The sequence below is a fragment of the Cetorhinus maximus genome, chromosome 15 (assembly GCF_964194155.1).
Source record: "Cetorhinus maximus chromosome 15, sCetMax3.hap1.1, whole genome shotgun sequence".
In the NCBI taxonomy this organism is placed as follows: domain Eukaryota; kingdom Metazoa; phylum Chordata; class Chondrichthyes; order Lamniformes; family Cetorhinidae; genus Cetorhinus; species Cetorhinus maximus.
The window spans coordinates 5,410,813-5,437,491 of NC_135893.1; the positions used below are offsets into that span (position 1 = coordinate 5,410,813).

Genomic DNA, 26,679 nt, shown 5'->3' on the forward strand with positions numbered 1-26,679 from the left:
ATGAAAGTAACTGTTCCTGTAAAGGATAATATCCTATTCAATAGCCCCACAAAAGAAAACACTAACATATGAACAAAATACAGTAAACTATCGCAGCTGAAATGTGCATCAGATCTAAGCATGTGAACCTCTGATAACGAATACTAATGGAATCTATTTTGATATTCACAGAACATTCCAGTTTTGTAGTCTAATTGAAGGAGAGTTTTGAAATTGATTCATAGTCAGCAATTGGATGTTTATGAATAAAAAAAAACAACTATGATTTTTCATATAAAACTGCTGCATTGAAGCAAATAAGCAGCATATTCCTTATGTGACAGATATGAAGTTTGTAAGATTGTTGTGTTTTGGGGGCTGTCTCTTTAATTTAGAGTAAATGAAGGAATGAGGGCAAGCCACATGACCTGTTCTGAATTCTGCTGGGCAAGAAGCCTGGCTGGCTCGATTGGCAAAGGTTAAAGGGGGGGCCCAGGTTGTCTTACTGGGAAGAAGGTACGAGATATTCACACCTGTAAACAAAGACCAGAGCAGTTGTGTTGACGGTGAAAAGACTATTAGTCTCCATGTCTCACAGCCTAGAATGGAGTTGGAGCTTTGAAGGAGAGCTAATTAGCATTTCTACTTGATGCAAGGCCCATGTGATCCATGTTGCCATGGAGATGGGCTTTGAGGGGGGGGAAGAGTCCATAGGAAGCCATTGTAGGACAAAAATAAAAATATCTGGAAAAACTCAGCAGGTCTGACAGCATCTGCGGAGAGGAACATAGTTAACGTTTCGAGTCCGTATGACTCTTCAACAGAAGCCATTGTAGGATTGGCTGCCTGACAGACAGGTCAGAATGAACGAGAACAGGGGGGGGGGGCGCGAGAAAGGGAGGGCGAATGAGAGGAGAGGCGAGAAAGGTAGAGAGGAGAGAGCGAGAGAAAGAGTGAGCGAGTGTGAGTGTGCTTGTGAGTGAAAGAGATCAGAGAGAGAGAGAAACTAGAGGAAGGGACCTCCAGGGTAAACATTACCATGAAAGTCACTTCGAGGATTAGCAGTTATCTGGCTGGCAAAGGAATAAGAAAGCAAGCCATTGGGAGCTGAGAATAGCTTTGGACTCGTTCCTGGCGAATGAGGGACAAAGTAAAGTATAACCATGGAGGAGGATTTTCAGTCGCTTTAAAAGTTAAGTGGGGAATTACTCTTTAGTTTAGAGTATAAGTTGCCTACTGAATAGCATTTAGGCAAACTTGCTTTTAGTTTGTTTAATGCAGTAAAAGTCTTAGAAAAGAAAATCTTGTTGTGTGATCCTTCCAGTCAGTCGCTGGGAATCTTTTTAAAAGTTATCAGTCTCTACGGGGATCGCAACACTTACCAAAGCTCAACTCTCCCGTTCACTCGTGACTTGAAGCTACATCAGTGTTCTTCATATTGAAGTAACAGTACAGGTAATATCAATTAATAATCTGTACTAACTCAAACAAGTCTTCAGATGTTTCTTTAGAAAGCGGTCACAATAACCCTAGAACAAACTATTTCTCTTGTCAATTTTAGTTTGCATGGCAGAGTGAGACTGAAGTGGCAAAAGTAACAATAATTAAGTTTCACTCCAAGCATCATGCTGTCTTGCTAAGGAAAACTTTCAAGATGAATTAGTTTCAGCAGAGAGACTGTTGCTTTTCCTACTGAAAGCTTTGCAAAGATTTTGACTGCAGTGCCTTTTTAACGGGAATTAAACGTACTTGCATTTATTATATGAGAATACGATCATAAGTGTATACGTATGTGAAAATGGTACATAAAAATGTACAAAAGGTAGAATGGTATGGAGTATGCTGCACTGGGGATTGTTCTCATATTTTTCATCTCAAGTGCAAGGCTTCACTATCCTGAGCAGTACAGCAGATCATTTTTAAAATAACTAGATTGCTATGACAAGGCCCAGAATGTACCAGAAATGTTGGGGAACACAGGGTTTAGTGAGAGGGAGGAACTGAAAGAAATCGGTATTAATAGGGAAATGGCGTTGGAGAAATTGATGGGATTGAAGGCCGATAAATCCCCAGGGCCTGATAATCTACATCCCAGAGTACTTAAGGAAATGGCCCTAGAAATAGTGGATGCATTGGTGGTCATCTTCTGAGATTCTATAGACTCTGGAACAGTTCCTACAGATTGGAGGGTAGCTAATGGAACCCCACTATTTAAAAAGGGAGGGAGAGAGAAAACAGGGAATTATAGAACAGTCAGCCTGACGTCAGTAGTGAGGAAAATTCTAGAGTCCATTATAAAAGATTTAATAGCTGAGCACTTAGAAAACAGTGGCAGAATCAGACAGAGTCAGCATGGGTTTACGAAAGGGAAATCATGCTTGACAAATCTACTGGAATTTTTCGAGGATGTAACTAGTAGAGTTGATGAGGGGGAGCCAGTGGATGTGGTTTATTTGGACTTTCAGAAGGCTTTCGACAAAGTCCCACATAGAGATCGGCATGTAAAATTAAAGTGCATGGAATTGGGGGTAGAGTATTGAGATGGATAGAAAACTGGTTGGCAGACAGGAAACAAAGAGAAGGAATAAACGGGTCTTTTTCCGAATGGCAGGCAATGACTAGTGGGGTACCACAGGGATTGGTGCTGGTACCACAGGGATCGGTGCTGGGACCCCAGCTATTCACACTATATATTAATGATTTAGATGAGGGAACTAAATGTAATATCTCCAAATTTGCAGATGACACAAAGCTGGGTGGGAGGGTGAGCTGTGAGGAGGATGCAGAGATGCTGCAGTGTGATTTGGACAAGCTGAATGAGTGGGCAAATGCTTGGCAGATGCAGTATAATGCGGATAAATGTGAGGTTATCCACTTTAGTAGCAAAGACAGGAAGGCAGATTATTATCTGAATGGCTATAAATTGAGAGAGAGGAATGTGCAACGAGACCTGGGTGTCCTCATACACCAGTCGCTGAAGGTAAGCATGCAGGTGGAGCAGGTGGTAAAGAAGGCAAATGGTATGTTGGCCTTCATAGCCAGAGGATTTGAGTACGGGAGCAGGGATGCCTTGCTGCAATTATACAGGGCCTTGGTGAGACCACACCTGGAACAGTGTGCGCAGTTTTGGTCTCCTTATTTGAGGAAGGATGTTCTTGCTATAGAAGAAGTGCAGCAAAGGTTTACCAGACTGATTCCTGGGATGGCGGGACTGACAAATGAGGGGAGATTGAGTCAGTTAGGATTATAATCGCTGGAGTTCAGAAGAATGAGGGGGGATCTCATAGAAACCTATAAAATTCTAACAGGACTAGACAGGGTAGATGCAGGAAGGATGTTCCTGATGGTGGGGGAGTCCAGAACCAGGGGTCACAGTCCGAAGATGTGGGGTGGACCATTTAGGACTGAGATGAGGAGAAATTTCTTCACCCAGAGAGTGGTGAGCCTGTGGAATTCGCTACCACAGAAAGTAGTTGAGGCCAAAACATTGCATGTTTTCAAGAAGGAGTTAGATATAGCTCTTGGGGCGAAAGGGATCAAAGGGTATGGGGAGAAAGAGGGAGCAGGCTATTGAGTTGGATGATCAGCCATGATCATAATGAATGGCGGAGCAGGCTCAAAGGGCTGAATGGCCTACTCCTGCTCCTATTTTCTATGTTCCCGATGTACATCTGTCTTGGCCAACTTTACACATGAATTTGGGAAAATAAATAAAATTTGGGAAATTGTTTTTTTCACGCTTGCAAATACATCCAGCATGTTGACGTCATTATTTCTTACCAATTCTACTAATGGTTATTATTTCACATTGACAAAGATGCTCTTATGAATTATCTTACGACAGTTAATTGCCTCTCTTTAAAAATATGATTTAAATGTCCACATTTGAGCTTAAATCTTGCACCATTGTCCCTGTATTCTTAACACTGAACCAATAGGATTTGTAGTATTGACTAATAGTGGTTATAAGATCTATTTTGAATTTCAGCAATACTGAATTTAATTTCATTTCTAAAAAAAGACAAAAGATTAATGATACGTTACATAATTTCCAAGAGTTCCAATCATCTATTCAAGGTCACAGGCATTCCTAATGACTGCCACAGTGCACCAAATTTGATCAGGAGAAACATTTGTCATGAGTCTGTACTTTTTTTGACTCATCATTAAGTCATTTTTATTAACGCACCCGCCTGAGTTTCAGAAGCTGTTATGGGGTTTTCCAGGTTATTTTCAAGGATGGCAACTGTGAAGTGAAATCCAATTGACTCAGATGTTTAATGTTAAAATTTCTGATTGTTCTAAGATGAACCGCAAGCCTAAAGGCATGTGTAAACACAAAGGCTGGCTGACAAATAAAGATTCTCCTTGTTTTGTTTCAGTTTGTTATAATCCAATATTATGAACACAACTATTAATCTGTCACATGGGGCTGCACTTCCGCGAAGTCGGGAAGATCCTTCGGACATTTAAAAATGGCGGAAGGGAGCCAAATGTAAAAGCTTTGCTCCCATTTCCGACAGATCCAATTTATGCCAGCACAGGGAAGGGCCAGGGCGTGAATCACACGAGGGAAACCCAAAGTCAGCAAGGTAATTTGAACTTAGCACTGAGTTCAAACAGACCCCAGTTTGGTTGTTGAAAGTACCTTAACCCACAGAATGGGAGTCATGAATTGATGGAGTAGATCCAAATGCTAAGTTTGTTTAAGTATTATGAACTGAAGTTTTAAAAAAAAAAAAATCCCGCTCTTTAAACGTGAAAAAAATAGGCTGAAACTGTCAATGAGAGTTAAAAAAAACGCTCTACTGAGATCCTTTGATTGACAGGCCATCTGGTGTAGCTTGGAAAAACATTTTCAGCTGGTCTTGTAGTTTCAATAGAGTTCTTTGTTTACATTTCCCCAAGGGCTGTTATTATGTCATTATGAGTGCCTGGTTAAGCTTCAAAAGCTGAAATTATCTCAGTAGGAAGTTCGGAGTTCATGGTTTGATTGACAGTTTAAAGAGGATATTACAGGATTAGCTGTCTTTGATGTGAAATCTGAATTGTTTTTATAAGAGATTAGCCACTTGAGATTTAAAAGCTTTGAATGGGTTTCTTGAATGGAAGTTCAAGGCACAAGTCAGGAGTGTGATGGAATACTCCTCAACACAGCTCCAAGAACACAAGAAGTTCGACACAATCCAGGAGAAAGCAGCCCGCTTGATTGGCGCCCCAACCACTACCTTCAACATTCACTCCCTCCACCACCATCGCACAGTGGCAGCAGTGTACACCATCTACAAGATGCACTGCAGCAACTCACCAAGGTTCCTTAGACAGCACCTTCCAACCCCATGATCTACCATCTAGAAGGGCAAGGGCAGCAGACACGTGAGAACACACCACCTGCAAGTTCCTCTTCAAGCCACACACCATCCTTCCATCACTGTCGCTGGGTCAAAATCCTCGAACTCCCTTCCCACACCACATGGGCTGCAGCGGTTCAAGACACTGGCTCAAAACCACTTTCTCAAGGGCAATTAGGGATGGGCATCAAATGCTGGCCCAGCCAGCGATGCCCACATCCTGTGAACAAATTAAGTTTAAAAAAAATATGTTGCCATGTTTAACAATTCAATGGTTCGTTTTTGAACACCAGTTCTTAATATCGATGTTATTGTCACTTGGTTAATGTAGGACAGTTTGCATCTAACAGCTTGGAAACATACATATGCAGTCATCTAATAATTAAATTTTATCATCTTGATTTTCATTTTTCAGACTTTTCTTAGGGATCATCATAAGAGTTGCTCTTAAGACTTGGTGGTACCAATTTTTTACCCTGAAAATTCCTGGTATGTTTACTGATCTGGAAGTGTCAGCTATTAGGTACATTTGCACCATTTTTAATTGTAGTTAAGTTTTATTCGATTCATTTGGCATTCTATAAATCGGTAATTAAAGAGCATGGTTTAAATATTTTACGGTGTTCCAGGATTTATTCAGCAATTCCTATACTGCCCTTGTTAATATATCAAACTAGAGATACATCTCAAACTCAGTTTTCAGCCATTAGGGCTGCATATCAATGTTTCAATTTTTTGCCTCTTCTCTAGTGAGATGATCAGATTACACTGATTTGCCCTGATATTTCTCAAATCTGCACAGGTTTTCTTTATTCGCTCATAAGCTTAAATTGAATTTGGCACCAACAATCCAATGATCTGAATCTAGTTCTACAGTGTTGTGTTCACCATTTTCTAACTGAACCCTGCTGATGAGGTGATCTAATTCTGTTGAGATTCCATTAGGATCCTATTAGCTCCACATCCTGCTGGGGGAGTGTGCAAAATGGACTGGAAATGGGTGTGAATTACAAATCTTAAGAGTTTGTCACTCTCATTGGTAATAGCACTCTGGGAAGGATAGGAACTAATATTAACAGAGATTTAAAAAAATAGGGTTTTAAAAAGTTACTTAAATAAGGACAATATCACATCAAATCTTACATTTTTGCACTTCTTTCTCAATTCTATTAAGTTTATTCAACTTATGCAGAGTCTTTCAGCTAAGGGGTTAGGTGAATACTGTTACTGTACAGTTACCCAATGCACATCTTGGACTGTCACTACCTTCCAAGGTACAATATACCTCAAGGCCCAGCTAAGCATCAAACAACTGAACCAAATATGTGGCCGACAGATGCACTTGATACCACAATAGTCACTGATCCTCTGAACGTTCCTCTTGCTGTGCCTAAGTTTTAAATATGCCATTTTACACGCCACTCGCCTCCATACATCCTCTATATGTTCATGTAAAAACTCGTTTTACTGTCTCCAGCTTATTCTCTCTGAGGATCTCTAAGCTGTGAAGCTCCTTTAACAAACAGTGAATCCACCCTTCAGTCTTCATCCCCCACCTCCACAATCTCCCAGTTTTTACCTAAACACTGCTTCTTGTTTTACCTCAAAATAGAGCTTGTTTCTTCAGTTTGATCTCTAAATTTAAAAAAATAAGGGCCACTATAGCACTCTTTCTACTTGTATTCAAACAAACTAATCCTTTCACTCACGCACAGGCAAAATACAGTAACTGATTATTTGAGAAACTATGCAAATATACCTTCTTCACCTGGTTCCAAACAAAATAGATTTTGCAAAGAATGTGATTGTTAATTGTATAAATCAAGCATATACAGGCAATTCAGTTCAACAGACAATTACTTGAACACACATAGAGTGACATTTATTGATACTGGTGGTAGGTTGTAAAGTTATAAGTTATCCATTTGTAATAAAATCAAATAATGCTGGAAAAACTCAGGTTTCGCAGCATCTGTGGAGAGAGAAACAGAGTTAACATTTCGAGTCCGTATGACTCTTCAGAGCTCTGAAGAAGAGTCTTACGGACTCAAAATGTTAACTCCTGTTTCTTTCTCCACAGATGCTGCAAAACCTGAGTTTTTCCAGCATTTTTTTGTTTTTATTTCAGATTTCCAGCATCCACAGTATTTTGCTTTTATCCATTTGCAATGTTTCATTTGATGCATAAATCTAGAACTCAGTAATCTGATTAGATCAACTTACCTTTTTGTTGAGGGGGGGGGCCTGGAACTCCAAATCTCGACAGGCCTCGGGAATTTCACGCATGCATGGGCTGGGAATGGGCAGTGCACATGCAATCCGACAGTTAAAGGGATCAGCCATTCTGGCAGCAGTGCGCCTGCATAAAAATAGGAAAAAAGAAATGGCGCGAAAACCCAAATCACGTAGCCAGCAGAAGAGCACCATGGTTGAGAGGAATCCCTGACAGGGGACAAGGGCAAGGACAGGGCACAAGGGCAAGGACAGGGCAAGGTTCCAAAGGAAGCCCCAAAGGGAGGGGACAGGGAGAGGTTCCAGTTAAGAAGAAAGAGCAGCAGAGAAAGCGGTCCCAAGCAGAAGAAGGGCTAAAGTTAGCAGACTTTAAGTGGTAAGGGTTCAGGAGAAGCCCTTGGTGATTGAAGAAGGCTCGGGAGAAGCCCTGAAGATCTAAGAAGGCAGCAGAAGGTTGGTGACTTCATGTAGCGGCTCTTAGGGCAAAGGTACTCCTTTGGAGAAGTAATATTCTGCTGGGCGTGGTTGAAGATCCGAAGTCGCGCTTGTGATTTGGTGCTTGAATGCTGACTCTGGAATGCAGGGGAATGGAGTCTTGGGAGGCGAGAATGAAAGCCTGTGAGCTGGGCAGTTGTTGAGGCTGTCCAAGTTGGAGTGACTTTTGGAGAGAATTCCAAGATGAGATGTTTGAATGTGAAGACTGGAATCCCTCGTGAGAAACAGAGTTTCAAAGAGATTGGCGGACTCAGAGTTTACTGACGTCCGGGTGGTTTGTTGAGAAATCTATGGACTCTGTCTTGGTTGCATTTGCCATTTAGTGTGCAGTGTGGTGTGTTTGACCACAGTTTGTCTGTTAATTCACCCATACCTCATATTAACCCTGACGATTGGAGTATAAGATAGATATTGTAAATTGCTTTTATCTTTCTGACCTTGTATAGTAAAGTTTAATTTTGTTTGTTCAAAACCCGTAGAATCTTGTGGCTTTATTTTCTTAGCTAGTGTCTTGAATATCAAACTTTGTCTACTTTAAATAAAAAATTACTGGTCCCTAACTGGATCTCACCAAACATTTGGGATTTGGTCCAGGTTCATAACAGTAAAGACTGACTTCTGATCTCCTCCTTCACCAACTGGCCCTCAGGAGTTTAACTGATGTTACTATATAAATGAAGCTACATTTTTCTTTACCCCCACCCCCTGCCCAGCATTTTGGAAATCAATACAATTAATTGCTCTATTTGAGTTTCATTGTCAAAAAACTTATCTCAGTTTATCTGTTAGTGATTGGACATTGAATTAGTTTATTCATTCATGCTCTATGCTAATCAGTTGTAACTTGCAGTGCTCTATAACTTCTAACTAGCACAAAGTATCTGAAAACCACCAGTTTAACACAATTGATATCCTTTCTCAAATACGCAAGAATGTACATGAATAAAATTAACCATTACAAATTTCATGGGATTGCACAAGATATGTTCGGACTCTATTACCTCTCAGTCCCATGAGAGTAGACCTAGGAGAAATATAAGTTGATACTTTCAACAAATCACAGTAAATTCTTCCTGGTACACAGGGTCCTCAACATCTGGAATAAACTTTCAGATAGTGGAGACAAATGCAACTAGAAATTACTGTGACCTTATGTCAAGATCTCTTTGGATATATGAGACAAGGTGAGTTGAATGGCCTTCCCTTCATCCATAGTTATCTTGTGATCTTGAGTACATTTTTACTACCCAATATCTAGTTAAACAAGTGTCACCCAAGGGATGTGAACATAGGTCTCTTGTGTCTACTGGATACTGGGCTGCCACATGTTTTCTCCTGTATTTACGAAAGGCAAACTATGAAAGCACTTTAGTGAGACAAGACTGATTGTAAAATTGCAAATTGTCTTAGAGATAAAGGAAACAAACAATATATCTTTCTAGTGCTATATATCTATTCCCTGTCGCTTCCTGTACCATGAAAAATAAGAAAAATAAGCAATTTGGCATTAGGCGGAACTCAATTTCAAGTTACTTGTGTTTGATTTCAGGTTAGAAATAATCTAGTTTCACTCTGCCATTCTCATAATCTCCATATATCTGTGACTGACTCAAGAATGGTCTCTCCTCTCTCCACAGAGACTAGCAATCAGGCTTTCCGCTTTGGTTTCCATTACCTCTAGCACATTTTTATTTGCCAATGCAGTCTTGAAGAGTAACCATATCATAACTGATTGTTTGCCATTTTGAAGTGAACCGAGGTGGCGTATCAATACAATTATTTTTAAATCTACAACTAATACCTTGTCAATCTTTCCACCCCACCCTCACTAGAGCTGTACCTTGAGTGTCCTGCCATCCATTCTTAATTAGCACTTTTCTTAGATAATATCACCACCTTCAACACCTCTTTGATCCTTTTGTCTGTGACATCTTTTGATTATCTGCTCCTATCACTGCTTGCTTGTCCCTACAACCACCCCACCCTCAACTTCTCTCCCCCCGCCCCCCACCTTAAACCAGCTTATATTTCACCCCTCTCCTAACTATACTTCAGTTCTGTTGAAGGGTCATGTGGACCCGAAACGTCGACTCTTTTCTTCTCCACCGATGCTGCCAGACCTGCTGAGTTTTTCCAGGTAATTCTGTTTTTGTTTTGGATTTCCAGCATCCGCAGTAGTTTTTTGTTTTTATCAATACAACACTTGGTCACAATTTCCACAGATATAAACCCTTTCCACTTTGACAGTTTCCCAGCATTTTTTTAAGGGAAAGCATTAGATAACTCATCAACAAGCTCCTGAAAATATTTTTTGTACTCTTAGCACTTCCATAAATGCAGGCAACATCATTAGACATAAATATTGCCTTTGTTCAGCTACATTAGAACATTTCAATAGTGCAAGGAACACAGATATACAGCACAGAAACAGGTCATTCTGCCCAAAAATGCAGTTGCCTTCTGTGGTCTGTGCACTAGGGAAGGGGGAAACAATAAAAGTTATCTGGGGTTCTCACTCCTGGTAAGGTTTGCTGAACGATTTTACAATCAGATGAGAACAGGATTGGGCTTAGTTGTTCTTCCCTCCGAAGTCAAATGACCTGCTGACACACTGCCAGGCCACATGAAGAATAGCCATTCGGGCAAAATATCAGGCAGCTTTTGTCAGTGCCCTTAGATCTGGTACTCAAACAAGAACAACTGAAGAATAGGAAGGAAAACCAAGAAGTTACCAAGAAAAAGTTACTAAGAAAACCAAGAAGTTCCCAAGTCCTCTATTTGTTAAAACATTGGGTTTGCTACAACAATCGGGAGGCAGTGGCATTGTGGTATTGTCACTGGACCACTGACTCCAGAGACCCAGCGTAATGCTCTGGGACCTGGGTTCGAATCTCACCATGGCAAATGGCGAAATGTGAATTCAATAAAAATCTGGAATTAAAAGTCTAATGATGACCATGAAAACATTGCTGATTGTTGTAAAATCCCATCTGGTTCACTAATGTCCTTTAGGGAAGGAAATCTGCCATTCTTACCTGGAATAGCTTACATGTGACTCCAGATCCACAGCAATGTGGTTGACTCCTAAAAATGCCCTCTGAATGATGGCCCAGTGTTGAACACATCCCATGAATAAAAAAAAAGCTACTTCTCATTGAAACCAAAGAGACTGGTCAAGTGAGAAGTTATAGTTTCAAAGACAATTCTCATGAAACTATGAAAACAATACACTTGATCAAAGCTATCATTACAGTTCCTTGAAGAACAGTGGCCAGTTTAGGTAAAGTCATTTTAAAACTCTGGTCAATTAATTAGATAGTTCTAACTCCATAAAATGTTTGCCCTCAATATTAAAACATCTATATCTTAGACTTCCATATGGCCTGTACATAAAGAAGGAAATCAAAAGTTATTTACCAAGGGACAGTCAACTTGCCATATGCAGGGAGGAAGGCTTACAACTTGTGCAGCACAATTGCTTTAAAAAACCCAAAATAAAACACTCATATCAAGCAAATATCAAGTTTTTTGCTCTACCCACGTTTCAAGCAAGATGATTTAAAATACACCAAGGCTAAGGTTAATTCTTAGCAAAAAGCTACACAAGCCTTCAAACGTAGCTGGAAAAACTCAAGAAATCTATTTTTGGCTCAACATTGTACTGATAAACAAAGCAATGTTCAGTGCAGACCGGGGAGCTGCTTTGTTTTTACGCTCACCAATCCAATCTGGAAAGCTAATTGGCAAGAACAATTCCCCATTCCCAACTGTTTAGGATGCTAAACATGTAAAAAAAAACTGAATATATCGACACATTTGATTTTCTGGACAAACTTGTTCATTTGATACCAAGGGCAATTCCAGTTATACAATCATTTCCAACAGCTCTCAAAACTAAAGTTCATGCTCCTTAAAAAAAGTTTATTGTGAAATAGAGTATTCTTGGAGATAAGAACCTCACATTAAGGCTTACATATGCATCATAATTTGGTTATTTCAAGAATAACACCAGTTATGAGCACGTATTGCATAGGAGAGACACACAATTCAGGTTGTCAAATCTCATTAAGATGTTAGGGTCAAAAGCTTTTCATTAAAATATAATTGAAACCGCTGACAGTAAACAAGCAGTTTCATAGGAAAGAAAAATTACAGAAGCTTCATCTTTTAATTACGGAAGATTTGCATTCCAGAAAACTGAATTCCCCTTACAGAATTAAAAACAGGAAATTTAACAGTAAATTTATGAAAGCATTAATCTTCACCTGTCTGTGTTATGGTCCCACTTAGTTCAGTAACACCCGACTCAATTCTCTGCAGATGCTTCTTATCTTCTTTGCTGGCCACTAGAAGAGGCAGAATATATCTCTGGAAGAACAAAAAAAAACTCAAAAGAGATTAACAAAGGAAATATTTAGTGCATTCACTTCCTTCAGCATCAGCACACTGGCTGCGTGTATACCATCTACAAGATGCACTGCTCCTACAACAGCACCTTCTAAACTCCTCTACCAGCTAGAAGGTCAAGGGCAGCAGGCACATGGGAACACCACCACCTGCAAGTTCCCCTCCAAGTCACCGACAGTGGAAGTATATCGCCATTCTTTCAATGTCGCTGGGTCAAATCCTGGAATGCTGTCTCTTTAACAGCATTGTGGGTATACCTACACCACATGGGCTGCAAAAGTTCAAGGTGGCTCATCACCACCTTCTCGAGGGCAATTAAGGGTGGGAAATAAATGCTGGCCTTGCCAGGGACACCCATATCCCATAAGCAACTTAAACAAAAGGACTGAAATACACCATTTAACCGATTTGGTAAATTCTCGCTCATTTACTTCATAACTTCTCATCATCACCACCTTCCCTTACAAAGAAAAGTTTCTATTACAGTTTGGTGCTGCATGCAACAAGATTTCATGGGAAAGACTACGTCATGTCTTCCCTCTTTGTTCCACACTGAGTTAGCACTCTGTCTCAGAACTTATATGCTTCCAAAATCAGATCTGTTACAGCAGAGGAAGATACAAGGCCAGGAAAGAGAGTAGGGCAACGGATTATTTGGATTGCTCCAGCACAGACACATTGGGCCTCCTTCAGTGCTGTACACCTCTATCGTGTCAAGTTAAACCTGCAATACATATGAGTTCTTGCCACAATGCAAAGCTTTCCACGTTGCACACGACTTTGACTACCTACATATCTGTCTATAATCTATTATAAAATCAGTGTGCACAGTTTTGTTGCACTTCGTTGCGACGTTTCAGGAAAGGCAGCGCTTCTGAGTCAGAGCTCATGGACTTAATCCCAACTCCAGAGACCTGAGCACATAATCCAGACCAACACTTCAGTGCATTACTGAGGAAGTGCTGCACTGTTGGATGTGCCATCTTTAGGACAAGACATTAAACCCTGTCTTCCCTATCAGGTGAGTGTAAAAGATTGGTGGTACTATCTGAACAACAACAGGGGAGTTTCTCCTGGTGTCTGGTACAATGTTTATCCTTTAATCAACATCACTAAAACAGATCAACTGGTTATTCCAAAGCAATCTAGTATTTATTTTCTCACTGCTGTGTGTGGGACCTGCTCTGTGGAAACTGGTTGCCGTCTTTCCCAACATTACAACATTAACTATGTTTCAAAAAGTACTTAATTGGCTGTAAAGTGCATTGGGAAGTCCTGGGACTGTGAAAGGCAAGATCTTTCTCTTTCTTGGGTGCAAGTTTCTTATATTCAAATTCTTGCAGAATGAATTGACTGATATTCAAATTCTTCCAGCTAAATTGGCTGAGCTCAACAGAATTTCTTCCTGCAAGTTGGCTGGGAAGCAAATTCATTAACATTGAATCAGATTGAGCAATTGTAATTTGGTGATGTGCACATTCCTTAGCAGAGAGAGGTGAGCTGATCAAATTGCTCAAACCACTTCTCCAAAAAAAATTTCCTAACATTCCCCACCTTCACCCCACCCAACCAACTAGAGTAAAAAGAATGCTTGAATAATACCATTAAAAATGTCATATTTCACAATAACTTAGCATTCTTCTATGTTTTAGTGCTTTCATTGTTGTTTTTAATTTGAAAATCTGAGCTTATCTTAAAAACCCAGCTCGTTCTTGATATTTTTCTGCAATGGTAGATCTCGCACTACACATGTACTGTATGCAATTACTTGAAGTTATAGGACAAATCTCAAATGAAACTAGCAGAGTTTTTTTTAAAAAAGTAACAGAATGTCTGTGTGTCTATAGGAGAGAGATTGAGGATAAAAGGGGCAAGACCATTTCAAACAGAAGAGTGCTGTTTGTGCACCTGTCCTTGCCAATATTTATCCCTGCCTTACTAAAGCAAATTATCTGGTCACCACACACCTGAAATTGCTTTAATCTTTAATACCAAAACAAGTTATTAGTGGAAAGCCAAATTGCACATTTGCATATAGCAGCATTTCGGTTAATGTGCTTCTGAAAATGATTTTAATGCAACTTGGATGATGAAGTTAAGATGAAAACCCTCTTCCTGTGCTGCTAAACCTATGATCTCTCACGCAACCCCATGCTGCCAAACCTCAAGATCCCACCATAGTTTTAGCAAATTGTACGACACTCTTCCCTTGGTGCTATCAAAGCCACGAACACCACCCTACCCCACAACTGCTGCTAAGCACCATCTACCTCAAACATGGCCCCTGCACCATCTTGCTATAGCTTTAAAATGGCAAAAAAAAAATCAAATAACACAGGTAGAGGGATAAATAATAATAATCAAGGCCACTGGTTTGCAGTTTTTATGGAAGAATGAACAAAGTCAGTGAATTGGGTCTTCAAAACGCCAGTAAAAATCTCAGGATACCAGTCAATAAAAATGGAATTTGACGTATCCAATCACTGTAAATCAGTGGCCCTGATAAACTATTTGCACTACATGGTGTAATACTCCTATTATTATAAAACAAAGTTAATTCTCAATGAGTAAAACCACAGGACATCCACTAGCCTGTATTAAAAACTCTTATGTCTGGTGTGTACATCTGTCATACATCACACTAAGTAATAAGTGTTAAAATCTAGGAGTTACAAGCACATGTCAATCTATAATATTTCTTGATCAGTTAGCCTTGGGATAAACCTTCAGGGACATTGCTGAACAATGCCTTTTAATGGGCAGGCCAGATTAAACACAGCCCCAATCCAATATCTAAGCACCCAAATCAAGCTCCGTACCATTTACAAACTACATCATGGGAGCTCAGTCAATCTTCTTTCACAAAATGAGAATCAGCATTGAGGCTAAATATTTAAAGAACTACTTTCTGCAAAGTCCTTATAAATTCTTCAATCATCTGAAAAATGGTAATTTCTCACAGTTTGTCCACAGCAAATTAAGATACTCAATAATTCAGTGAGGGGAAAACAGTCATTTGGTAACTTAAGGTTCACATTCATGCCATTAGCAAACCTCCAGTCCTCTCACATTTCCATGTCTAAACCACTAATCCTTGTTATCCATCATCGCCTTTGTAGGAAAAATGAAAATCTTTTAACATTTTTTCAAAGATAATTCCTTCATATACCTTCCAAATCCAACAGGTAAAATCTCTTTGACTGCCCCATTGTCAGTCTTCTAGTCTTGCGATGTTCTTGCCCTCATTACCTGCTTACACCTCAAATGGGTTTCCACTTTTCACCAATTTAGAATTTTGCACCAATTAACCTAAATCACTACTACCGGATTTACTTAGTCTTTTCCTTTACTGTCTTCAACTTGGAGCTGTCCTGCGCTATTGGCTTTTGTCCATGTTTTGTTTCTCCTTTGCAATTTTAGTAAGGGGAATTTGCCAATTTCACCAAACTGCTTTCTCCTTATTCCTAAGATTAATGTTACATTAGTCAGTGTTCAGTAAGCTGTATATAACAGAAGATTGGTAGATAAACAGTTTAAGCACAACAATGGATTTTCATATTAGCCTTTGCCATCCTGATCTTGGGTTTGAATTCAGCACAACTGATGGGAGTTGAAAATGCTCCATGTGAAATGGTTGCACACAATATTAATAAAGGACCACATTGGGCACAAGTTTACAAACATCACCAACCATAATTCAACACAAATTGCCAGTCTCTCAACAAGATGGAACATAATTACATTCTTGTAGTAGGGAAGCTGTTCTGGTTGGATGAGTGAACACTGATGGGGTACTGTTGAGGGTGCACTAATTTTGTAAGCACTGGAAAATAATTATCCAATCCCTAACAAACCACAGCGAGTAATGAGTGGAAGAAACCCAATAAACTGCTAGTTTTAATCCTCTTCCTGATTGAATCATGGCTCCCTGTTACAGTGACTTTGGTTTGTTGCATAACAGAGGACCTGCAAGTATCTTTTGAATAATCAGAGCATTGGGAAAATAACAGATAATGACAATGGTGCTGTTGCTTACATGATTATTTCAAAAAATAATTTAGAAAAAGGCCGTTAGGCCCATATCTATTTCTTTGGGCTTAAACCAACTAAGCTTACCTCTTCCTCATTTTAATCATCAGTTCCTTCTCTGTCCTGAAATGCATCAAATTGTACGGTCTGTTTCAATTTTCTGCCCTCACAACCTTTTCCACTGAGGACTGGATGAACAAGGGTCCTTCCCTCTTTGTCACTCACTTAACTTCCACTCCATGCCTGAACAATTACCCGCAGGAGTCTTTTCTCATTGGAGGGATCAGGCTAGTTTCACACCGCAAGGAAGGCTAGAATACGTATACTTCCCATTAGCATTCCCTGACTCTTGCCGTGAGAGCAAGGAGTGAAGAGCAATAGGTGCATCACAAAGGTATGTCAGTTGCCTGGATAGAGGCTTGATGCCCACTGAATGAGGAGGTCAAAGAGCAGTATACAGAATATGATACATTAGGTTGCCAGGACACAATGTTGAGCATAAGAGCAACAGGGAAACACACTAACAGGCACAGCTGAGGGGCAGGTGGTTCATATAATTAGAACTTATTCAGTAAGACATTTTTGCTCTGCACCAAGCACCCTAACCACTGAAGGACATTAGTCGCATTTCACTGGAAACCAAATGTCTGCTAATCTCACCCACTAATTTCTGTCAGGTTTTTAAATTGGTTTTAGTTATTTTACTTACGGTTTACATATAGAGTGCCAAAAGCAGGTATGATTAAAGCAGGGCAGAATGGGATGCTCCCAAGATACCAACATCACGGGAATCTTATGGACATTTAGATGTTACACTGATGCAACAAGGGAGGCTCTTGGTTGAGGTCATCACTATCCACGCATTCTAGTCTGGGATCTTTCCTGATGGCACTGGGTGCATCAGGAACATAATTCTGCACCCTTTCAAGTACATGTTTCCACACATGAAAAAGTGTAAAGCTGCAGCACATGTAGCTTCTATTTTTACTTGGTTTGAAATTCAGGCTATCAGATCAAATGAAGCAGATCATCTTGAAGTGGAAGCATCTGCAACAAACTATTAATGGCACTTTTAAATTTTATTATTTGCTTTCCATACTTTGTTTCTATGGAGAAACATCCAGAACAAATTTTCTCATTATAATGCAGCGTAAAGCTGATTATGATATAAGCTGCAATAAAACATTTTGAATTCAGGTTAAGTAACTCTTAACGTAACTTAATCAATGGGCCCACTGCAGCGAAACAGCTCGTAGCAGAACCAAGAACGTATAAAAATCCTTTATTTTTGTTTAGACCCTCAGAACCATTTGTCGTTATTTGTGGCAGCATCCTTCATTGCTTTTCCTCTGGGGTTTAAAGTAGACATTACTTACATAGAAGTAGGGTATGATTTTTTTCCAGCTATATAGTTTGAGAGGTTCCAATACCTAATGATCAAACAAATGCTTACCTCACAACAACAAAAGCAACTTGCATTTATAGAGTGTTTTCACATCGCAGAAAATCCCAAGGCACTGTCCAGGAGCATTATCAAACAACATTTGACACTAATTTTAAGGTGATATGACGATAGGCAATCCACCTCACCTTCCTTTGCCACTTTGCGGGCCCCCAACCCCCAGCCCAATCCTAGAGGACTGGTAAAATCCAGCACAGGGTGTCATTTAAGCAGTGTCTAAAGTTGAAAAATATTGAATAATGCAAAAATTACTTGTTTCAGTTAATAGGAATACAGTGGATGTTGGTAGGCAATTCGTTAATCTTGCAGTTTATATTCAGCCATTAAGAACATCAGCTTTATTAAGTAGTTTCTCGATGCCTTCATAGCCCACATGCGCATTGGTAAGTAATGTCTCATGCTGCTTTAAAGTTTATTTTTCTTTCATATTTAACCAGTTAAAAATAAATCTACATAGCTCATGTACAACAGTAATGACAAAGCAACATTGTCACACAACAGGCGTACAGAATGTAAAGATTACAATCCAAGGGAAACCAAAGTTACGGGATTCAGTGTCTGAGACATTAATAAGACTGGCAGACAATCCCTTGACTTGTACCTGAAATAATTTCCACATTGGAACAGTTTTAATTTCATGGAAGTAGGGTAACAGCAGGCTACATTCTGACAACAGGCGATGCACACAGTAACCCAAAGGCTCTAGTCAGCTAAATAGAAACTTTGTGGGAGAGATTAGAAGCAAAATGCATGTATTATACCTTTAGCATTCTAAAATGAGCTTAAATTGCAACCTATCAAGTTGTAGAGAAGGATAAAATCCTAAAATTCTGCAATCATTTAATCATGGAAAAGCCAATAGTTCAGATACACATCTTATATTTCTGAAGTCCCAGGTGAAGAACTAGTTGCTTCATTTGATATTATAGCAATTTTGCCAGATCTCTGTGTAATTCAGCAAAACCTTAACTCTCCAGACCTCAACACCAACCAAACTCATTGGAATCATGGTGAATGAGAAGCTTTTCACAGAGCAACAGCCTGCTTTCCAATTACCAGTTACCTTGTGATGCCTTCAGGTTCACAGATCATAAATACAAAAATGCTTAATATTCAAAACGAAGACCGAAGGATAGCCTTGTAACCAAACAACAAGAGAGATATAGCTGTGCTGTCAGTCCAGTACAAAGTCATAATAACAACAGGAATGAAAAACATCCGCATTTACACAAGAATTGAATGCAAACCTCTGCAACAAACCAATAAAAGCAAAAGTAGCCTATTGGAACAGTGACTATACAGGCTTCTGATTCTGCCCCACCTCCAAAAAAAAAGCATTCCGTGGAAGAACATCCCCCACCAAGTGCAGTAATCAGAAAATAGCCTTTTTTCGTTTCAACTAACTAATTCTACACAAAGGCAGCATGGGGAGCATCAGTGTTGGCAGGAGGGCAACATTTAATATTTTACTGGTCCCTTTTGTTGCATTTTGGCATTGAGTTAATTAAATTGGGGATTCAGTAATAGACCCTAATAATTTACGATCACTCTCTTCATTATAATCATCTATTTGATGATCAACAATCTGTTATGGTTGTTATGGAACTTTGTGTTTTAAGTATGGGCAATGTGATCATTGGTCATTTTACAAAATCCTACAACTGTTCTACTTCATGTGAAAGATGCTAAGCTAGCATTAATGAAAACAACTGGAGAGTGTGAAATGGCTATATTTACAATCTGATGAGTATTTTTTGTACGAGCAGGGCTATTTTGACATTGCTCATTCCGAGCTCGAACAGTGCCATGAGGAAAATGTGACACAAAGTGCATTCATAGTTTCCATGTGGCAATGTACAAATAAAGTGACATCTGAAGCAACCAACTTCAAAAGTAAACAGTGAAATCCAATTAGCTGCAATTTAATTTGGTGTGCACTTGATACATTTAATGGCAACTCTAAACCAGTGCAAAAGTTAAGACCACCTGAACTCTGCTTACGTAAAATCAGGCTACATGTAAACATCTGCTTAGATGTATTACAGGACATAAAATACTGGAACTTTTTGCATCATACTCTTGGTGCAGGCTAGGAGTGCATATCAGGAATTCTGCAACCCCTCAACACATGAATTTACAACCATTAATTCTGGAAATTCATGGAGTGAGGATACAGAATTTTATGATATGAACTCCAAGTCTGCGCTCCAAGCAGTGAAATAGAAAATCCCAGTCACCAGCTTCTTTGGGGCCCTCTCTTAGTTCATTTATTGACAAAGAATAATGCAGTTAGGTCTTTGGACACAATATATTTTTGCATGTCCCAATGCAACATCAGTCAATTGTACTCAACCGCCATATGCGTTAAAAAAAGAAAACCAGAAAATAATCCCTAAATATTCATTATATAATAAGAATGTGCAATCTATTGTTTTCTTATGGACTTTATTATCTGATGCCCTTTACTATGAAGTAAAGCTGGATTATTTTTTTTCTCAAAAAGAGGGGTTAAATGAGCATCAAGCTTGGCATTCAATACAGTGGGGAGAAAACAGGTCAGTATAGCAAGTGGCTGAACATCTTAAAATAATTGTTTTTTTGCTTAATCAGCTTTAAAAAAAAGTCTTGCTGGATTCCTTTGTTTCCAATTATACCTAATGCAGTCATGAAGGGCATGCTGTCACAAGGCAAGGATGTTTGTTGTACTACTCGACTGCAACCAAAATAAAAATTGAAGTGACTCCAGAAATGGATAACAAAGCTACTCAAAAACAATCTAGTATCAAACAGCACAAGTTACACAATAAATCGTTAGAAAAAGTTTTAAGCAGTTCCAAGTGAATGAATACAGCTTTGTACCTGGACTGCCTACAATAACACAAGGCACTTTGAAACAAAGGTGACTCTTGACACAAAAGCACCAGAAAGTGTCACAGTCAACAGAGTTTACTAGAATGGTTCCAAGTATCATTACACAGTGTACATTAACAACCACTTGTGTTGCATGTCTACGATTGCCTACTTGCCAGCTGTTTCTAGTTGACTTTTCTATCACAACACTTTTAGCAAGTTAATACTTGGCTTTGAAGCATGTAGTGGCACACATCCTATGAGGTTTCTAGATGCTGCAATCTTTGGGCTAAATTTTCCCAGGTTTCTTGATTTGTGTCACATTTCTTAAGCGTTTATTTCAGGTCATCCATGAAACTTTACCTCTGATCCTCTAGCATCCTCCCCAAGTTTCTGGATAAAGGTCACGTTCCTTACAACGTTATTTGAGGCTATGCCTGAAAGGCTTCTTCTGAACCCCCAACCGTGCTTTCTGCTGTCATCAGCTGGGTGTAGAAAATGGCGAACAGAAATTGCTCATCTGACGTACAGAAAACACATACAGTCTACTGTAGCTGCAATTGTAGACCGATGACATTGATGCTAATCATGCTGGCAGGCTGATTAGTCTGATTTGGCACTTCATTTTTTGTGACATTGTATTTGCCTTTTTGTGAAACTGTTCTAGCTACTGCACATGCCTAACAATACCAAATAGATGACATTCAGAATGTCATATCAGAATTAACAACCTCAAGTACCTATCACATTTTTACTGAGGGAGTGGTATAAATCTCAATAAATACTTTAGTTTTCAAAATATGGCAATATGGGGACTGGTTCGTGCAACAGGTTGGAACACTTTTGCTTTTAGCTGTGGAACTCAGATGCTAATCTGACCTAGTTATCTAGGATGAATGTCTATGTCTTTTGTCAATTATAAAAGAACATTGGCAAACACAGAGAGGGGGGGAGGAGGTGAGGGGGGGGAAAAAGGGGGGGGCAAAGAAGTGGGGGAAAGGGGGGAGAGAGGGGGAGGAGGGAGAGGGGAGGGGAGGAGGGAGAGGGGAGGAGAGGAAGGAGCGGGGAGGGGGGGGAGGGAGAGGGGAGGGGGAGGAGGGAGGGGGATGAGGAAGGCGAAAGAGGGGAAGGGGAGGGGGAGAGAGGGAGGGGGAGGGCAGGGGAGGGGGAGGGGGAGGGAAGGGGAGGGGAGGGGGAGGGAAGATGGCAGGGGGAGGGGCAGGGGAGGGGGAGGGCAGGGGAAGGCGAGGGGGAGGGAAGGGGAGGGGGAGGGGAGGGGAAGGGCAAGGGAGGGGGAGGGCACGGGAGGGGGAGGGCCGGGGAGGGGGGCAGGGGAGGGCAGGGGAAGGGCAGGGGAGGGGGAGGGGGAGGGCAGGGGAGGGGAGTGGAAGGGGAGGGAAGGGGAAGGGGGGGGGAAAGGGAGGGAAGGGGAAGGGGAGGGAAGGTGAGGGAGGGGGAGGGAAGGGGAGGGGGAGGGGGAGGGAAGGGGGAGGGAAGGGGAGGGAAGGGGGTCGGGGAGGGGGAGGCCTGGGGAAGGCGAAAGAGGGGAAGGGGAGGGGGAGGGGGGAGAGAGGGCAGGGGAAGGCAAAAAAGGGGAAGGGGAGGGGGAGGGGGGAGAGCAGGGGAGGGGGGAAGGGGAGGGGGAGGGAAGGGGAGGGCAGGGGAGGGGGAGGGCAGGGGAGGGGAGGGGGAGGGGAGAGAGTAGGAGAAAGTGGGGTTGGAGAGGGAGAGGGACAGTGGGGGGAGAGGAACACACATACACAAGACCCAGGAGTGAAAAGATGCGAGAGAGATACAGGGCGGGTCAGGGGAACTGGACAGTCGGGCAAGAGATGATGACAACGAGAATGAAAATTAAGGCACAAAAACTGTATCAAACATGTGCGCAAAGCTTTATGAGGGAAAAAGTCATAATTAGAAAAAAAAGAAAATGAGAACAAAATTGAAGGAATGTCAGGACAATGTGCCTGCAAAAACATTAATGAAAAATTGGCAAAAATGAGACGGATAACAGAGAAACTAAAAAAGGGAAAATGAGAGAACTGGAGAGAAGACTAGAAAGAGTTATAACAAGAGACAGGAAACAGAGAAAGTGAGATAGGGGAAAAGGCTAAAATAGAAGGCAAAAAAAAATGCGAAAATTAAGAACAACAAAAATGACAGAGAGATAAAGAGAGAAAACAATACTTGAGCAAACTTACAACATTATTATAATATTTTTGCCCCTGACTATTTCAAAGTTCTGAGTTGGTGAGACATCCAGGCTGAAAATATGGAATTCCTGGTTAAGACCCCCAAAGCATCTAATTAAAATAACTGACAATCAAACACAATGATTTAATAATGAACATTCCAGTGCATTTTCATGTTGGAATTTGAGACAAAGCTGGGAAAAAAAGCACACAATACAGTTTGAGGACCCCAATGCCAACGAAGCATAAACTGAAACATTCAATATAATTATGTAAGTAAATAGGAGCTAAATATGAGCCAATAGTAGAAGTACTCCTTGTGCAGTGCTGCTATTGGTTGGATGTTTCAATTTTAGGAACGTTGGGTTCCAAAATGCATTCATATTTCTTTTCCCAGTCGTATTGCGATTACAATAATTTACTAAATAATTAGGAATACTGTGCTGTTAGGTTACTTAGAGTTTGGTAAACACAAATAATTAAAACTGAGAAAAAGGCATCTCTGGCTTGATCTTGTCAGGAGAACCTAGTTTTATTCTGCTCAATGAAAGCCTATTTTGAAATACTGGAGAATTAAAAGTACAAATTGGATCATGAAAAATTTGATAGCTTGTACTTCTGCGTTGCTTGTCTACTTTGATCAGCAAGGTACACATTCCTTTCTTAGCTGAAAACAAACCCAGCCAGTTAGTACACAGCTCAACAGCTGATGTGGTTTATATTAACATTAGGATGTCAGCTGTCGTGAATAAATGAACTAAAACATGTAAGCTGCACAAGGAAGTTGCAAGAAGTACTGTCATAGAAGCTGGCTACCAAGTGTTGTCATATATGTTTTCTTTTAGTTTCTTTCATATCCAAGTACTACAAGGGATAAAAATCTACAATTAAACCAATATCCTTCTTTCGCATTACAGTCAGGCTGCATTCACACTACAAGAGTAACAAGAACCTACACTATAATTATGGCATGAAACCAGAGTCAGGATTCAACTCCACTCTGGCGCAACGTAGAATGAAATTCCCTAGCAGGGAACTCCCATACACTTCCAAATTAAGTCAAGTCCTAACTTCACACTGATGCTACTGACCTAATGCAAATGCAGCCTTAATTAATCACCTCCAACATGGCCATCATTCACAACAGAATTGTAACCAATAGTATTCTTCTTAGAAACTATACAGCTCAAAGTGCTCTTTAGACACCACTTGCCACGTGCAGAGGCAAAATATATAATTGCAGTTTTAAAGTTTGTATATTTCACGGTTCAACTCGACATGATATAAAACACCCTTTATGTGTAGTATAAGAGTTAATCCTAACTGTGATATGCTAATGAGACAGAATACATCATCACAGGAAATGATGCAATGTCTCATGATCTTGCTCTCTCTTATAGGCCTCATGGTAAGGAAGCCACAGTAAGAGATGTTCCAATGAAGTTAAAGTTTTCCTTACCTCAGCAGACTCTGTAAATATTGTGTTAGCGCAATGAGACCAAGGATATATTATGCTATATTGAAATCCCAGTGACAAGGAACAGCATTTTATTTTAAATTTGAAAGTCTTTCTGATAATTGTGTAGAGGAGAACTACAACTGTACCTTGTATAGTTGGTGAAAGCCAAATGCAATCCCAGCCATGATAATTGCCAAAGCGCCATATTCCCGCCACCTGGAACTAGGAGGACCTAAAAGATATTAACATAAAGGGCAATAAGCAGTTGATACAGTAAAAACAAAGGCAAACTTGACCTTAAAATGCTACTTGCACACAATGATATCCAATTCATTTTTTGAAATCTTAACCTTTTTGCACAGCACCATCTCCCATTTCAGAGCAAGAATACTTTATGAATAAATACAGTTTTCATTTAGACTGAATTTGAGTTTGTTTCGGCATTTTGCGCACTTTAATTGGGGCAGTCATACTTTGAGACAAACCAGATGTATGGCCTATGTAAAATTTTAATAGTAGAAATGTGGATAAGCTCAAATTGTCCATGTGCTGCCTGGCCTATGAAAATCAAACAATTTAATTCTGTTCATTTGGACGGTGAAAGTGCCAATATATTTGCACGCACAAGTGTGAACGCACAACATTAGAACAGGCTTTTGTGGCTACTGGGTTCTGGATTAAAATTGGATGAAATCTGATTTATCAAAGGAAAAAACATATTGGAACACCTGGGACTATTTGGTAAATTTGCATTCTCCCGTAGAAATAGAAAAAGTGGCATTTCTGATGATTTTGAAGAAATACAATAGCTAATATGCATCACAGGTCCCTTAGTTTCATTCCAAAAACCCCAACATAAACTTAACGAGGATGGTTGAAGTTACAGTAAATACAGCAGGGCTGCAGATTTAACTCAACACAGTTCATTTAATACAAAAATAGTACATTGATAGGTATGTTCACAATACTTCACTATTTCTAGAGCATTGCTGAAAAAAGGGACATGCTGTCAAAGCTTTTCATCCTGCACTCATCAGGATAGTTTGCAAGAATGCCAATAGTAAAGGGAACAACAATTTGTACTGCATGAGAAGAGGGTGCTGATTGGTTAGCAAGTGGACTCTGATAGTTAGAGGCCTTACCATTGAGAATGCACCAGGGAACAGTTAACTTCCAAGCTTTTGTTTAAATTCAAATTAGGCAGGTCAACTCTGATTGGTCAAGGCATTGCCATGGGCAATGGAACAGGGAATGGCTGTCCACCAAGCTTTTGTTTCGTTGATACTAACTGAACTACTAGTATGCAGTATAAATTGTTGTTCCCCGTACTAGCAGTATTCTTGCCAACTGTCCTCATGAGTGCAAAATGGAAAACTTCAACAGCATCTCATTTTTTCAGCAATACTGAAGCTCTCTATTACCAAATGACTATTTCCAGAGCCTTATTATCTATTTTTGTGATTTGGGCCTCATATGGATGGAATTTTCCCTTCTTTAATGCCTCAGCATTTGAAGCTTTATGTCAGCCACTGTGAAGAAAAAGGTTAGAACATAGCGGGTACAACATTAATATAGCACTATTAACGTGATAAAACATTCCAAGGATGAGTTATAAAACAAAATGACACCAAGCCACATATGGAGATATTAGGGCAGATGATCAAAAGCTTGGTCAAAGAGGTAGATTTTAAGGAGTGCCTTAAAGAAGGAAAGAGAGGTAAAGAGGTTAGGGAGGAAATTCCAGAGTTTATTATCTTGGCAGCTAAAGGCATGGTCACCAGTAGTGGAACAAATAAAATCTGGGATGCTCAAGAGGCCAGAATTAGATGAGTGCCAATATATCCAAGAGTTATGGGGCTGCAGGGAATTACAGAGATAGGAAGGGGCAAGACCATGGAGGGATTTGAAAGCAAGGATGAAAATTTTAAAATTGCCTAATCAGGGAGCCAACGCAGGTCAGTGAGCACAGGAGTGATGGGTGGATGGGGCTTGGTGCAAGTAAGAACATAGGTGCTGTATAGCCAAGGACAAAGAAAAGGGCAGTGATCCAAATGAGATATTCAGATGATACTGTAGCCAAATTTTCTGATGATACAAAGATAGGTAGGAAAGTAAGTTGTGAGGAGGATACAAAAGAATCTACAAAGGGATATAGATAGGCTAAGTGAATGAGCAAAAATTTGGTGTATGGAACATGATGTGGGAAAATGCAAGATTGCCCAC

The 26,679-nt window shown here is 40.1% G+C and overlaps 1 protein-coding gene across 1 annotated transcript in view; it reads right to left on the reverse strand.

The window, feature by feature from the left end:
• pex14 (peroxisomal biogenesis factor 14) overlaps positions 1-26,679 on the reverse strand; it is a 194,602-nt gene that overhangs the window by 35,965 nt on the left and 131,958 nt on the right. The window contains exons 5-6 of the mRNA XM_078557755.1: positions 24,603-24,688; positions 12,323-12,425 (exon numbers count right to left, since the gene is read on the reverse strand). Coding sequence (XP_078413881.1) covers positions 12,323-12,425; positions 24,603-24,688 — 189 coding nt within the window. The remainder of the gene's footprint in view (positions 1-12,322; positions 12,426-24,602; positions 24,689-26,679) is intronic.